The following is a 15,000-nucleotide window of genomic DNA, read 5'->3' on the forward strand; positions in this document are numbered from 1 at the left end:
ACCTACACTGGTCTGGTTTACATGCAGTCAGACACACTAACCTCACCTACACTGGTCTGGTTTACATGCAGTCAGTCACACTAACCTCACCTACACTGGTCTGGTTTACATGCAGTCAGACACACTAACCTCACCTACACTGGTCTGGTTTACATGCAGTCAGTCACACTAACCTCACCTACACTGGTCTGGTTTACATGCAGTCAGACACACTAACCTCACCTACACTGGTCTGGTTTACATGCAGTCAGTCACACTAACCTCACCTACACTGGTCTGGTTTACATGCAGACAGACACACTAACCTCACCAACACTGGTCTGGTTTACATGCAGTCAGTCACACTAACCTCACCTACACTGGTCTGGTTTACATGCAGTCAGTCACACTAACCTCACCAACACTGGTTTACATGCAGTCAGTCACACTAACCTCACCTACACTGGTCTGGTTTACATGCAGACAGACACACTAACCTCACCAACACTGGTCTGGTTTACATGCAGTCAGTCACACTAACCTCACCTACACTGGTCTGGTTTACATGCAGTCAGTCACACTAACCTCACCTACACTGGTCTGGTTTACATGCAGTCAGACACACTAACCCTCACCTACACAGTCGAGCACAGGGAGGACTTGTTCAACAGTGTTTACAAAACCACTCCACACAGCACCAAGCCCAGTTTCCTCCGCATGGTCAGCCAACCTGGCCCAGCAGAGCAGAGCAGAGCAGAGCAGAGGTGTTCAGGTGGAGGTCTTAATAAAGGAGGTGCTCACGGACTGCTGATTCTTGCCTCTTGATTCTGTGGGTGTCAGCACATCAGGCCAAGCCAAAGCGAGCCCAAACACCAGACAGAATGGGGGAGCATTCTACAGCATATTTATTAAATACATACAGGCTACACTTTGCTGACCCACCATATCCTGTTATCCGTGTCGTTTCCATCCTATTGCTGATTTAGCAGCACAAAAACACACCATCGTATCCTAACCTTCGGCCCAGAACAGCACCATGCAATTATCCAACCCATACAAATCTTTTTATTGCGTGTACACCCAATATCGGTGATTTGTTGTGAGAGTAATCGAGTACAGAGACGGTTTACGTAGCCAGCTGAGAGAGTGACAGTGCAGGGCTCAGCTCTCGTAACAGTAGGCAACACTATAAGCGTATATGGCAGACCACAAACAGCAGCTCTATTGTGTTGAATGCGGTCTATAAGTGCCAGATGACAAACTGTAGAGCATAAAGGCACAGTGTAATTACTCAAATAGCTATGTGTGTGTGTGTGTGTGTGTGTGTTTGTTTTACGGACTTTACTTATCTTTCATGGTTTTAAGGTTCATGAGTCCTTCCTGAAAAAACACTCCTATGACTGACAGACACATGCAAAGACCTCTGACTGAGGTCACACCACACACACACACACACACACACACACACACACACACACACACACACACACACACACACACCATGTAAGACTCGTGTCTCACACTAGGTGGGGCACGTTGACACGCACACACACACACACATATAGGAGTACAGACACACACAAGACCTTCTGATATTTGAGAACAGAGAGGCTCACCTGAAGGCAGAGCTGTTTATATAAGCTTACATAAGAATGTGGGTTTTGGGCAACCAAGGGAAAAAAACTAAAAGAAAATCAAGTGAGAGCGAGAGAGACGTGACAGATCTAGAACAGCACAAACACAATTATATATTTTAAATCTTTTATAAGGACAAGATAAGAGAGGAATGAGTCGTGCATGACTGAATGCATTTCCGATGCAGAAGAGATCCAGCGAGAGAGAAATAAGAGAGAGAGAGCTGCTGCCGGCTGTTCAATGTGCGGGAGGTAGATACAAAAGACGCCATAGGTGTCATCATTCCCAGAACCCACACACACATACACACAGAGATATGTGTGTGTGTATTTGTGTGTGTGTGTGTGGCACTGTGGGGGTGTTTGTACAGTTCAACATAGTGAGTGGTGCTCTAGGAATGGCAGCCTGGTAGATAATTAGAGAGTGGGTGCAAATACTGTAGTGCAGTTTCACAAGTTTAAAAGAGAGTGTGTTATGCGATTCCTCTGCATTGTTCAGACCCAGGGGTCAGTAAGAGGAAGGTGTTGCTGTCCAGAGAGAGAGAGAGAGAGAGAGAGAGAGAAAGAAAGGAGAGAATGAGAGCTGTGATAGTGTATCTCAGTGTGTCACTTTCCAACACATCACATTCAGGTCATCAACAAGAGACGCTTCAGTATCTGACTCACACTGATGTCATCAGTGGATCCACAAGGGGTTAGGAACAGGTCTAGCACTAAGAGACTCACTCACAGCTGACAGACAGACAGCCAGACACACACAAATCACTCTCTCCCTCCCTCTCCTTCTAATTTCATGTGCACACCTACACACAGACCCACTTTGAACCCTCCTGCAGCAGAACTACTCTGCCGTTCACTGGAGGCCATCTTGCTGAAGGACAGCACTTTTTCTAGAGGGCCAATTTTGGCACAGTAACAACTGCTCCTGACAAGACCTCTCTGCAACACTGACTGCCAAACACAGAGAAAAGGCCAAGAGGCACTCAAACACACACACACACACACACACACACACACACACACACACACACACACACACACACACAAAAACACAAGTGCGACACAAACTTACACCATGAGCCTTAAAGAGAAGAGCACCACTTGTGTGTGTGTGTGTGTGTGTGTACAGCATTTTTCTCCTTTCAGGACTGTCATCACGGTCATGTCAGGCAAGACACACACAAAACAAATGGCATCATTTCCGAGACCAAAAAGAAAAATAAGATAAAAAATGTCTCACCACAGTAACACATACTCTAGATATGAAACCATCTTTGTGTGTGTGTGTGTGTGTGTGTGTGTGTGTGACTGTGTCTGTACACACACTGGGAGTCCTCTGACATCATCAGGTGACTGGAGGTCAGTGGTGGCTCTATGGGATGGCCCCCCGATGAAAAGAGCTCAGGCGCCACTAACAAGACATCTAATCAGGGCCTCTGGAGGAGTCGACTCACTCCCACTGCAGCAGATCAGCTGTGTTTGATGTTCTGGAGCATATGGCCGCTCTCCAGAGTGACAATGAGAGAGAGAGAGGGAGCAGGAAAGAAAGAGAGAGAGAGAGAGAGAGAGAGAGAGAGAGAGAGGGAGAGAAAAGACAAAAAGTGAAGAGAAGGAGAGAGACAGACTTTGTCCACTAAGTGTCCACTATCAGATGCAGAATTCTAAAAACGTTGAACGCAGTTTTAGAAGAACCCAGCACACGTGCACCTCTGCTGAAACTGCTTGACAGCGGCAATTATGTAACAGAGTTAAATGTGCAGCAAATATATTACATATGCTCTCTGATTCAGCACAGCATGCTTCATCAAGCTACTGATGGCATTTTTTGGCTTTTCCTTTCCACATTCAAATAGACTACAGTGGTTAAACCAAAGGGCAAATGTTTCACTAAACGGCAGACTCTTAAGCACTTTTTCTTCAATCCCAGTTTAAATTGTAATGATCAGAACCAATGTTAGTTGAACCTGATTCAGTAGTGGGCCAGAATAATCTTACAAACACAAACATTCGGATTTCTGTATGATGCAGTCAGATGCAAGACTAGAGGACAATGATATACATGAACGGTTGCAGTAAACACATTTATCATCTTTTTTTTAAATGCCCTGGAAAGATGACTTACATTTCCATAGTTGTGTTGTTAAAATATTTAGCACATTAACCCTACAAAAATGATATAGCCCAGTTTTGTTGGTAATTCAGGCGACCTCATTCTCATCCGAAGGGATCCCACCTGGGCTGGTGAGCCCTAAGATGTGGACGTCCTCTCTTATTATGCCTTAAAGAACTTCCCACAGTCATCGCAGGCATTCTGCTGGCCTTTGGAAGTGTTCCTAAGCCTGATGTATTCTCAAACATGGAATGTGAGCAATACATTACGGTGTGTGTGTGTGTGTGTGTGTGTGTGGGTGTGTGTGTGTGTGTGTGGTTTCCTCTACGCAATGCCACATCCTGCTGGTTGAGAACCACAGAACCTCGGCCAATCTGAGCTCAATTACCACATCACTCACACACACACACACACACACACACACACACACACACACACACCCCATTACCCTGGCACTCATCTTTCCCCACCCAGCTGGACCTCTGTGATGTGGGGCCACTAATGAGAGGTGAGTGTGTGGTTTGTTGTGTGTGAGAGGGCATGTCTGAGGAAATGGAGAGAGCAAGAGAACCAGAGGCATGGTAATGCTCCGTGTTCACCACACACATGATGTGTAGCACGGCTATTTTGTGTGCGTGTGTCTATTCTAGGGAGACTACATTCAAGTCAGTCTGCGATGGTGAATGTGGGGTCAGTATTAAACCCTTGAAGCTTAGGAAGCTTTTTACAGATGGACTTTATTAACATAAACTCAGATGAGATAAAGATGCAGGTGTTATACACACACACACACACACACACACACACACACACACACACACACACACACACAAAGTGTAGTCCTACTCCCTTTCCCTAACACACAAAGTATAAAGTCTATTTATTCAAACGAATTCAGTCATTTCTCATGTCGTTTATTTATGCTCAACAGCCACTTCCCCATATGATTCCTCCAATCCTTTCATCTCCCTCTGAAAAGACAAAAGGATGAAAGACAATCTACCCATCCGTCCATCCACCTCTCTTCCTCCTCCTCCTTCTCTCCTTCCCCCTCTCTCGTCTCCACTGCTCCTCCTTCTCCTTAATGCAAGCCTCTTCAGAGGGCAACAAAGAGCCAAAAACAGCATATTCACAAAACAAGAAGAAGGGGGAGAACCGAGGGCATGTAGGAGGAATATCTCATCCAGACTAAAAGACCATGTTCAATACGGCTACTAAAAGACCATGTTCAGTGCGGCTACTAAAAGACCATGTTCAGTACGGCTCCTTACAGACCATGTTCAGTATGGCTCCTCAAAGACCATGTTCAGTACGGCTACTAAAAGACCATTTTCAGTACGGCTCCTTAAAGACCATGTTCAGTATGGCTACTAAAAGACCATGTTCAGTACGGCTACTTAAAGACCACGTTCAGTATGGCTACTTACGGTTTCTTGTTTAGTGTTTAGTTTTCTGTGGTGCTACTCAAAGTCTTTCCCTTCACAGGCTCACAGACACGATTGTGAGTACCCTGTAGAATGCCAGCAAGCTAGCCCTTAAAGAGGCCCATCTGTGTTTATTAACAAGGCACACACACACACACACCACACACACACACACACACACACACACACACACACAAACACACACACACACACATATTTTCCATGTCAAAAGAAATGGATTTACTTGGAATGCTACATCAGATGACATCGGTAACAGCCACAAGTTTTGGGCCAACCCTGATCCTGTTCTATGTGCTCCAGACTGAACACGGTCCTATACACTATATTCTAGAATCATTATGATGAAGCATAGGATCACCAAACCACAGACACAGTGCCAACAGCAGAGCTGATCACATATTCAGAGCATCGTTTTCACATGGTGATATTAATCGTCAGAAGGTATGCAATTCTCCCCCCCCCCCCCCCCCACACACACACACACACACACACACAAACACAGTAAATGGTCTGTCATGTTGCATTCTCTACAGCAAGGGCTTCAGATATAAAAGGGAAATATTGAAGTCAGTAAATAACACCCCCAATGAATCTTTCAGTCCATAAACACAAGAACCATCACGGCTGATCTCACAGTGTTGTTCTTATTGTAACACAAATCCACCACTTCAAATCCCAGCCACATCGAGAGCAAAATCCTCAGACTCCAGCCCAAACTTCACAGCTTTTACTTCAAACTAGACCGGATTATGAGCCCAGCCAAGCTGTTAGATAACCAGCAAACAAGCCAATCGATACACAACTGCCCATTGCGTAACCCGAACACACACACAAAACACATATTAACACACACTGCTGTTAGGGTAAAAATGTTTAAACTAAAGAACAACACCGTTAAAAAAAAAAAAAAGAAGAACGTTTGATAGAGAAGATCTGTTCACCCTCTCGCACACACACAAAGCCCTCTCACACACACACACATACAACAAACACAAAAGCCCTCCATCCATCTCTCTCGCTCTCATACACACAAACGCCAATAAACACACTCAAAAGCTGATACTTTCTCTAGAAAATAAAACAGAGGTGAAGGTGCCACACTGTGTAAGTACTGGAGCATTATATGGAAAAGGACTTCTGGAGTTACCAATGACTTGCTTGGAAGAGGAGTTCTAAGTGTGTTCTAAATGTGCTTAGACCAGTCTGGAGATGACTTTCTCTCAGTCTACGGATCCGGAAGATAAGATGGAGAGAATCGTGGGCTATGGATGCTAAGCACATTAAAAGAATTGTTGGAGCCACTTGTCCTCCCAACTCCACAGAACCTGAGTCAGTGGGGGTGTGTAGACGGGACCTGTAAATTATGGGTGTTGGCTCATTAAAACATATTTTGTCTCGTTGTAAAACTAGCTTGACCCAGGGTCACTACACTTGGAGACATAATCAGGCTTTTAAATCATTGGTGTGTCGGTTTGAAAATAAAACAATTGAGATTAACTCTTTGCCGGTGACAGGGAAAGTAGAAATTCTATTGTCACTTACAAACAGTACTGGTATATGGGACAAAGCAGTGGATTGGGGAATGCTGGCTTATGTATTGTTGTATTGTATTGTTGTGACTGCTATGAGACCAGGCATGGGGGTATTATATTGAATGTGAGCTTATGTTATTGAGTTAACGTTTCCCTTTGAAGAAGTGATTGAGGAATCCTTTTAAAGGAAGAAGTTAGAGTATGCAGAACTGTGGCAAGCTATAGTATAAGGAGATTGAACGATGCACCGCTCAATTATCTAAACATCAGACATCGAGATAGGCATTTTCAACGTGTATCTTGAGGTGTATCTGTTGTTGTCCCTGGTATTGACATGTGTCCTAACACATCATGAGTATGGAGGGAGGGGGGGGGGGGGGGTCTGGGACGCCAGACTTTACTGTTGGACCTACTGGAGATGTTGTGGGCCTAAATATTGGGCCTAAATGTTGTTGTTAAGTTGTGTTCAGTATAGGTATAATGGTTTGGTGCGTCCCGTTGTTCTTATACTTAGGCTAGGTTGTTGGGTTTGAGAATTGCATGTGACTGTGAGAGGTTTGGCTGCTGTGGGAAGTCCCCAACTAATAGCACAAGGAATTTTACACCTTTTCCTGTGTACAATCAGGGAGTAAACTGCATACAGACAACATTATAGCTACTCCCGTATTACAGCAGGGAAAAATAAACCAGAGCTATGAAGCACACCCTAGTGGCGGACTATGCCCTTTCAACGTCTGTTAGCCTTCAATTACCAAACTTTAGCTGTGGCCTCAAAAAGGCAGTTCTCGCTGTCCCTAAAACAATAGCACACTCAATGAGGGATACCTTTTCGTCTCTTTTCAAATCTGTTGACTCCACTGTAAAGCCACTCTTGTGCTACCAAAGGTTTGCCAATGAATAGCAGCAATGTGCCTTTCTGAACATTGATGTTCGTTGGCAGCTTTGGTGAGGGTGCTCAAATTGCAGTAGCCAGCGCTATTCTATGTCCCCTTCTCTGAGTTGAATAGCAAACAGTCCCAACAAAACAACTTGTTCAACTCTGTGCTAGCTGTTAGCCATTTGAAGCGGCAGTAATTAGCCTGGCTAAAATGCCTTGGGAATCCTTTGCCTGGCTGCTGTAGTCCTAACTTTGGTTTTGATCTCCCCGTTAACCATTTCAAGATTTTCGGAGTAAATGGTACACTTAAACTACTGGCAAAATCAGTTTCTATTGCCGTCTTTACACCTGGTAGCAAAGGACTTCAAATAAGGCTACACAAGCCTCTTGATTGGTCAATAAAAACATGATCACAGGGTCTGCTGCAAAATATCCAACATATTCCGTCCCTTCACAAGGCATTTTGATTGGTTGGTTTCGTTGCTGGTAGTGGTACAGCATTGTACAGCAAGGGCCCCTTGTTTGGCTTAGATTATCCCTGTGCCGATCAAGACCAACGACACACTCCTATATTATCATTAACCAGTAGGAGGTGCTGTTAGCCCTCGCTTCTAACAGTTTATGCAAGTTGTTAAAAAACTTGCATTGATTATCCATTGCATTAGAAACATGCATTGATGTATGCAATCTAGTAGGGCATTCAGAGAATTCCCAGAAGGCCCTGACGGAAACAACAAGGTACTCACCATCTCGTCCAGGGCATAACGCAGGAGTCCATGTTCATATAGGATAAAGAACCGCCGCTGCCATTTCTGCAAAGGGAAACAAAAAATCAGTCTGACTGGCCCATGTTTTTGTGTTTTGCACCACTGTGTGCATGGTCTCAATTCTTTTGTTCTAACCATTGTGACCCTATACAGAGTTACAGTATGTGATGTGTACATGTAGGCCGTGATCTTTCAGAGTGTGAGATCATTTCTGACAGTGTGCGAACTACATCGCTTGCTGAGAGAGAATAATGGGAAAACAACACAGGGGAGCTGCGGTAGTTTCTGTTCTATTTTCAAACTGATCTCAGGTCAGTCTCTCTCACACCCTCTCTCTACCTCTCCCTCCCTTCCTCTCTCTCTCTCCCTTTCTCTGTCTCCCCCTTTCTCTCTCTCTCCCTCTCAGACACACACACACACACACACACACACACAACAGTCACCACCGCTGGTTACCCCCCTGGGCTTCCTGTCAGATTCTCAGGGTCTGCAGCTGATGGTGTGACTCAGCAAGTCCAGACTCTCCCAGCACTCATACACACACACACTATCTGGTGTGAGGGCCTCAGTGGCAATGACCCAGCTCTATTTTAAAAAGCCTCTCAAGCGTCCTCTGTCTCTTTGGGCTGCTCAGTCTTCCTCTGTCGTTCCCTCTATTCCTCTGTCACCCCTCCCCCCCCTGGCTCAATCTTTCATCCCTCTCTACTCTTTCTCTCTCTGTCAGTCTCTCGCCAAAATTCCATTTTCTTTGACAACAGCATGTTCCAACCCCTTTGCCTATTCCCAGAAATCAGATCCACCTTAAGCGAAAGGATTTTGAGAAATGAATCGGCGCAACGCACAAAACTCAGCAGCGATACTGTCAACAATTACAATGCTATCAGCGATGTCAATGACCTCAGCAGTGACTCCGACTCAAAAATCTCTTATCTCTCTCTCTCAGCCGCCATCTCTCCCTCTGTGCTTCCCTTCATCCCTCTAGAGGTCACTGTGTTTTGGTGTTGCGTTCCTCCCTGCCCTTTTGGAGCAGAGTAATGAATAAGATATGAGGAAGTGCCTTATTATTATGATGTGTATCCCTGTGTGTGTGTGTGTGTGTGTGTGTGTGTGTGTGTGTGTGTGTTTCCACTGGAGTTTTATAAGGACAGTGACAGGCTGCTAACGTATTTGGATCCTCACGGGTCCTAGACAGAAAGGTCCCTAAGAGACTTTAACACAGAACTACTACATGTATTTTAGCTAATTTGACCCATTCTTCCTTTAAGGAGGGCAGGAGATTTTAGCACCAATCGCTTTCAAAGTCTGACAGGAGAAAGGAGAGCTGGAGCGCTATAGGGGATCAGAGCATCGTTTAAGACCTGTGTGGCTTTAGGTATAGCACCCAAACTCCCACGCACATGGGATAATGGGGAGAGAGAGGGAGAGAGAGAGAAAGAAAGAAAGAAAGAAAGAAAGAAAGAAAGAGAGAGAGAGACAGAAGGAAAGAAAGAAAGAAAGAAAGAAAGAGAGAGAGAGAGAGAGAGACAGAGACACTTGCACACTAATGAAATTCTAAATCTGTCTGAAATGTTTATTTTTGACTCATTCAAGTAGTGTGAAGAATGTCTCTCTCAAAACTAACACTGTTTCTGCATTTTCACTGGCATTCGAATGGAGACTAGGGCCAATGAAGATCTACGTAAAGGGCCAGAGGACTAGCATCTGTGTGAGGCATCACTCCCCGTCTTACACAATAGAATAAGCCAGAACAAGAGGGTGTGAGTACACACACACACACACACACACACACACACACAAACACACAGGTTGCATACTCACTCGTGATCTGTGCATGGGATTATCAAAGTTTGTTCCATCAGGCGCCAACAGAAGCCATCCTCCATACACAGGTTTGGCCTAAACAAGAGGAAAAAACAAACTTGCTCAAAGAAAAACATGGACTGGCCAGTATAAAACACACGTACACAACACACATAGACTCATGACATTCATCGGACAAACACGCAAGATACTATTAATAAATTGTCATAGCAAAGATACAAACCCACCCAATATATACACAAAAGTATGTGAGGAATGCACATCAGAAACTTGGTCCCACAATCACACATGTGGAAAGATTTGTTTGATGGTTTACATTGTGTGTGTGTGTGTGTGTGTGTGTGTGTGTGTGTGTGTGTGAGCGTGTGTGTGTGTTTGTTTGTGGGTGTGTGTGTGTGTGTGTTTTGGGGCCAGGGTACTGTACGGGGGAAAGAACGTTGAATAAAAAGCTGTGTCTGTTCAAGCGGAGACAAACACTCATTGAGATTGGTCTCGTGCTTCCCCTTTCAACTGCAAAAAGGAGCAGACATGTTAGTGAGGGGCACACGAGAGAGAGAGAGAGAGAGAGAGAGAGAGAGAGAGAGAGACGGAGAACAGAGTGGGAGAGAGAAAAAGAAAGAGAAGAGTGAGACGGGGAGACTGGAGACGCGTCATGTGAGAGGAGGGCAGCAGGATGGGTGGATGAGAGAAGAAGGGATGTCATTAGGGGAGAAAAACAGCGTGGGGAGAGGAGAGAGAGGAGAGGAGAGGAGGAGAGGGAAGCGCTGAGGGTCTGGTCTGCCCAGGGAGGTAAGGCTGCGCGCAGGAAGCCTGTGTGTGAATGTAGGTCAGGTTTTCCCCTCCAATGGCTAAAGTTCACTTCTGTTCACTGGGTCTCCTCCCCCATCTGTCCTCTCTTCTCCTCTCATCTATCTCAATGTGGGGGTGTGACAAGGCTGTGTGTGTGCATGAAATTATTATTACTGTAAATGACTACGGCGAAGGGAGTGGGACTAAGGTTGAATGAGAGAGCTTGAGAGAGGATGTATGTGTGTGTGGGTGTGTATGTGTATGTTTCACTATGAGACAGCAGCCTACAGTGGGGGATGAAGAATACTGAGGGCATGACAAAAGCATGGCAGAAAATATGTATGGAATGAACCACTCTGAACTAGCTCAACAAGAGAGCAGGATAGTGTGTGTGTGTGTGTGTGTGTGTGCGTGTGTGCGTGTGTGCGTGTGTGCGTGTGTGCGTGTGTGTGCGTGCGTGCGTGCGTGTGTGTGTATGGGTGCATATAAGGGATGATGGTCTACCGTATGCTTCCAAGCAACTGAGTCAAATAAAGATGTAGACCCTCTGAAACAAAGCTACATTGCAATCGCCCGTTTCCAGACATGCAGGGACCATGATCTGAGGCTCTGCTTGGTGACTTGTCATCTGTTCTGTCAGACATTTCTGTGTCCCACACAATTAGCTAAATGATGCACTCTTTGCTTGCCTTTACCCAATAGTATTGCTAGTTTTTGATAGTTTGATGGTACAATAATTCTTACGGCTACAATCATTTAGCTGATGCCACAGCTTCCAGACAACAGATCGAGTGGGGATCCAGCTAATCATATAGGCCCACCTGACAAATGAATCACCTGTGAGGACCATTCTCCCAACCTACAGAGCACAAACACATCCTCCTATATACACGCACACACATACACACTTTATCTCTTTCTGGCCTAATCCACAATCATCAGTGACACAGGTCCTCCAAACCCACACACACACAGTTCCGATATCCAAAGATTTGCCCTGCAGGGCTCAAAGCAGAGAATCTTGCTGACAATCCATACCAGTAATGCCCAGAGCCAACTTAAAGAAAAAAACAAAAGTCCTTTATCCTAAAACCTCCATGCAGCGTCATGTTTTGATTACATAAGCGTTTCTTCCTGGAACAAGAAGAGGCAACTATAATCTACAGAAGAACTTTTATTCCGCGTGAAGAGATTAAAAACAAATGTATTTACTGTGTGTGTATGTGTGTACGACTCTTACTGTCCCATCTGACTTAATGTCGTATGGGTCTCTGGACGCACGCATCGTTTGAGGAGACCTTGCGCACTTGTTTACCTGGTTGAAGTCTTCATCGCTGAGCAGATGGACCTCTCGCGGTTTGAAGCAGTTCTGGCATTTGCTCTTGTTGAAGATGTTCGCCTGGAACTTCCGGCACGCATTCTCTCTGGTGGACATAGTTGGAGCGGACAGCTGATCCGTGCTCTCTCCGTTTTCCCTTTACCAAAAAATTAAACTGCGCAATTCTGCCGTTAAACGGAGACTCCTCCGCGTGCTGCAGTCAACACAGCGAGGACAGCGCCGGTCACGGGCGCGCATGGAAAAACAGATACCAACGCATTCCGAAATCCCAGAGAACGGGATGATACTGCTTCAGAAACACAGGGATGAAGGCTGAACTGTATGAGAATACTGAAGAAAAAAGGCATAAGCCTGCGACGACACAAATTTCAGTGTACTCTGCCCACACAAAAATGCTGCCCCCGCATCCAACCTCTCATTCACACACTGTAAACTGGCAATTATTCAGATACGCGAAAGCTCATTACGCTCATCTAATGCTTACTAACGCGCGTGGATAAGAGTTGATTCCAGTGATCTGAGCGATTTTTATCCGTAGGCTATGTCGGTGTACTATCTTGTGCGGTAAATATGACGATCGTTATCACGCAATACAACCAAAATAAACTTTTTAAAGGTCTCCGCCTCAGCGCTGAGCATTCAAAGTGAAGAATGTCCTCACTAACGTTGCGAGGGCAAAGAGGTGTTCTCCGGTCTATCCACTCCGCATCAAAGTCTCTTATTCCTGACGCAAACTACATCCCGCAGGTGAAGCCTACAGCCGAAGCTTCCGACAGCATTCAGCGGGACAGGGCTAATTTCCTCCGGTACCAATTCAGCTGACGTTACCGTTCACATTTCTCCTTGCATCCAGATTATGCACATCCTATTGTGCAAGTAAGCTTAGCGATGTATAGGTGATAGAAACTAAAGATGGAGTTAATTTTGGGATGAAAACTAATGGAACGTCAGAAAAAAATCCACGGGTCGCGCTCAGGTTTGCACTTTCCAAATACGCCAGCTCGCTAGTATCACAGGGGCATATGGCGGAGAAAGTCCGTGTCAGTTCTAGTATTAGTTTTCGTCGATTCCTATGTGCAGATTCGAGTACCACCAACTTCTCAAGTTCCTCCACAAGTTCCGTCAGCTTCCATGCGCCTGGCGTGTCATAGGCCGCCGCATTAAACCAAACTATTAAAGTGCTCGCTCTCGTCTCTTCTCCCACACACACACTCATACACATACTCAACGGTGAGCCAAAAGGCTGGGAGGGGCTGGGAAAAATACGAGGCATTGAATGACACGTGCTGTGACCAATGAGGGAAGGACATACACCCACAGACATGGGATACAATTGATACTCGTCCAATGGGAAAATAAAGATCTTGCCAATTTTTATGGAACAACAGGGATCAAGTTCGGTGGGCACTGGGCAGCTCTAAGACTCAGCAGGAGTGAGTGTAGTAACTCACAGTTTTACAAGGGGTACGAAGTTAGTGTTAACTCTAGTTACCACAACAAAAAATAGACAAAGCGACTTCTTTGAAAATTAGTTAAGGAAATGAACACAGTCTAAAAGCTTTCAGTATTTAAATACATTAGTGTAATTGTTAGGGCACTCCTTTTGTACAGTAATTCCACCTGGCAATATAGTGTGCACACTCCTTGACATGGCGTGTAAACCTGGTCGATGAAACTGATCTAGGATCTGTTGTTGCTGGGGGCAACCTCCACCAACGCAGGAATCATGAGAAGTGTACTCGGAGGCGTTATGGCGTTCCCTGGTGGTGTAGGTCTGCTGTCATAACGCAGAGTGCACATGCAGCTTGTGCGTGGGTAGAAATTCATCGAAACCACGGCATTGTGTGTGGGTTTCTAAAGGCCACAAATGATATACTCGGCAAACCATTGTAGTGTTCAGGACAAGATAATACTGTTACATCCAAGCGCAGTAGAAAGAGAGGGAGAGACCAACATGCCCCGTTTAACTCAGGGTCTCAACGAAATTAATGTACATTTCCACATTTGCTGCTTTCCACAATTGCAAATTCCACAAAAAAAGGGTTTGGTACAAAGTGTTCTCTTAAAATATATCATCTTTTGAGGCAGATGATTGTCTTGTAGACTTTCGATTATGTCTATCTGTGATCTCAATTCCAGTTTGTAAGTTCTACTATATACTGGGAAGGACAATGTGTAGGATTGTAATAGGCAACATTTGATATGGCACATAGTTAATAAAAGATTAATAAGAACACGTTTTTTATTGTTACAATTTAACATGCAGTAAAAATCCTGTCCTACTGCGTCTAGTGGTTTCATCAAAAATTAGTCGGCACATCTCTGAATTTCTGATCCCAGTCTCAGAATTTTAAAAAGTCAATTTTGAGACCAAGAACATTATTGAGTCTATAAAAATGACCTACTGTCATTGCACCCAGTTCTTTAACTACAATTATGTGTTTTAGTAGGACTACAAGACAAAAAGATGTCTGACCTAAACATAAATCCACACTGCAGTGTTTTGAGCTTGGATAATCTCACTGACCACATATACTTCCAACCTCTGACACTGAGAGGAAATCAAAATACTGTCCCTTTACCCAGCTGAGAACAGTGTACACAATCACTTTTAGTGAGTATCTGTGAGTATGACACAACAAAATGGCTCTCTTTGCATCCCTTTAGAAAAAATAAAATTAAAGACGAAGTTAAAGATAAGTAACAA

General features: G+C 44.8%; 2 protein-coding genes across 4 annotated transcripts in view; both read right to left on the reverse strand.

Annotated features, from left to right (window-relative positions):
* Positions 1-13,488, reverse strand: part of LOC308361910 (myosin phosphatase Rho interacting protein) — a 46,853-nt gene extending 33,365 nt beyond the window's left edge. For both annotated transcript variants that reach the window (XM_080834389.1, XM_080834388.1), the window contains exons 1-3: positions 12,270-13,488; positions 10,163-10,240; positions 8,324-8,389 (exon numbers count right to left, since the gene is read on the reverse strand). In XM_080834389.1, coding sequence (XP_080690515.1) covers positions 8,324-8,389; positions 10,163-10,240; positions 12,270-12,389 — 264 coding nt within the window. In that variant the 5' untranslated portion in view covers positions 12,390-13,488. The remainder of the gene's footprint in view (positions 1-8,323; positions 8,390-10,162; positions 10,241-12,269) is intronic.
* Positions 13,489-14,572: 1,084 nt separating this feature from the next.
* Positions 14,573-15,000, reverse strand: part of mfsd1l (major facilitator superfamily domain containing 1-like) — a 5,736-nt gene continuing 5,308 nt past the window's right edge. For both annotated transcript variants that reach the window (XM_080834762.1, XM_080834761.1), the window contains one exon: positions 14,573-15,000. This exon is cut by the window's right edge and continues 251 nt beyond it. The gene's annotated coding sequence lies outside the window, so the exon portion shown is untranslated.

This window comes from Sprattus sprattus (genome assembly GCF_963457725.1).
Source record: "Sprattus sprattus genome assembly, chromosome: 3".
Classification (NCBI taxonomy): domain Eukaryota; kingdom Metazoa; phylum Chordata; class Actinopteri; order Clupeiformes; family Clupeidae; genus Sprattus; species Sprattus sprattus.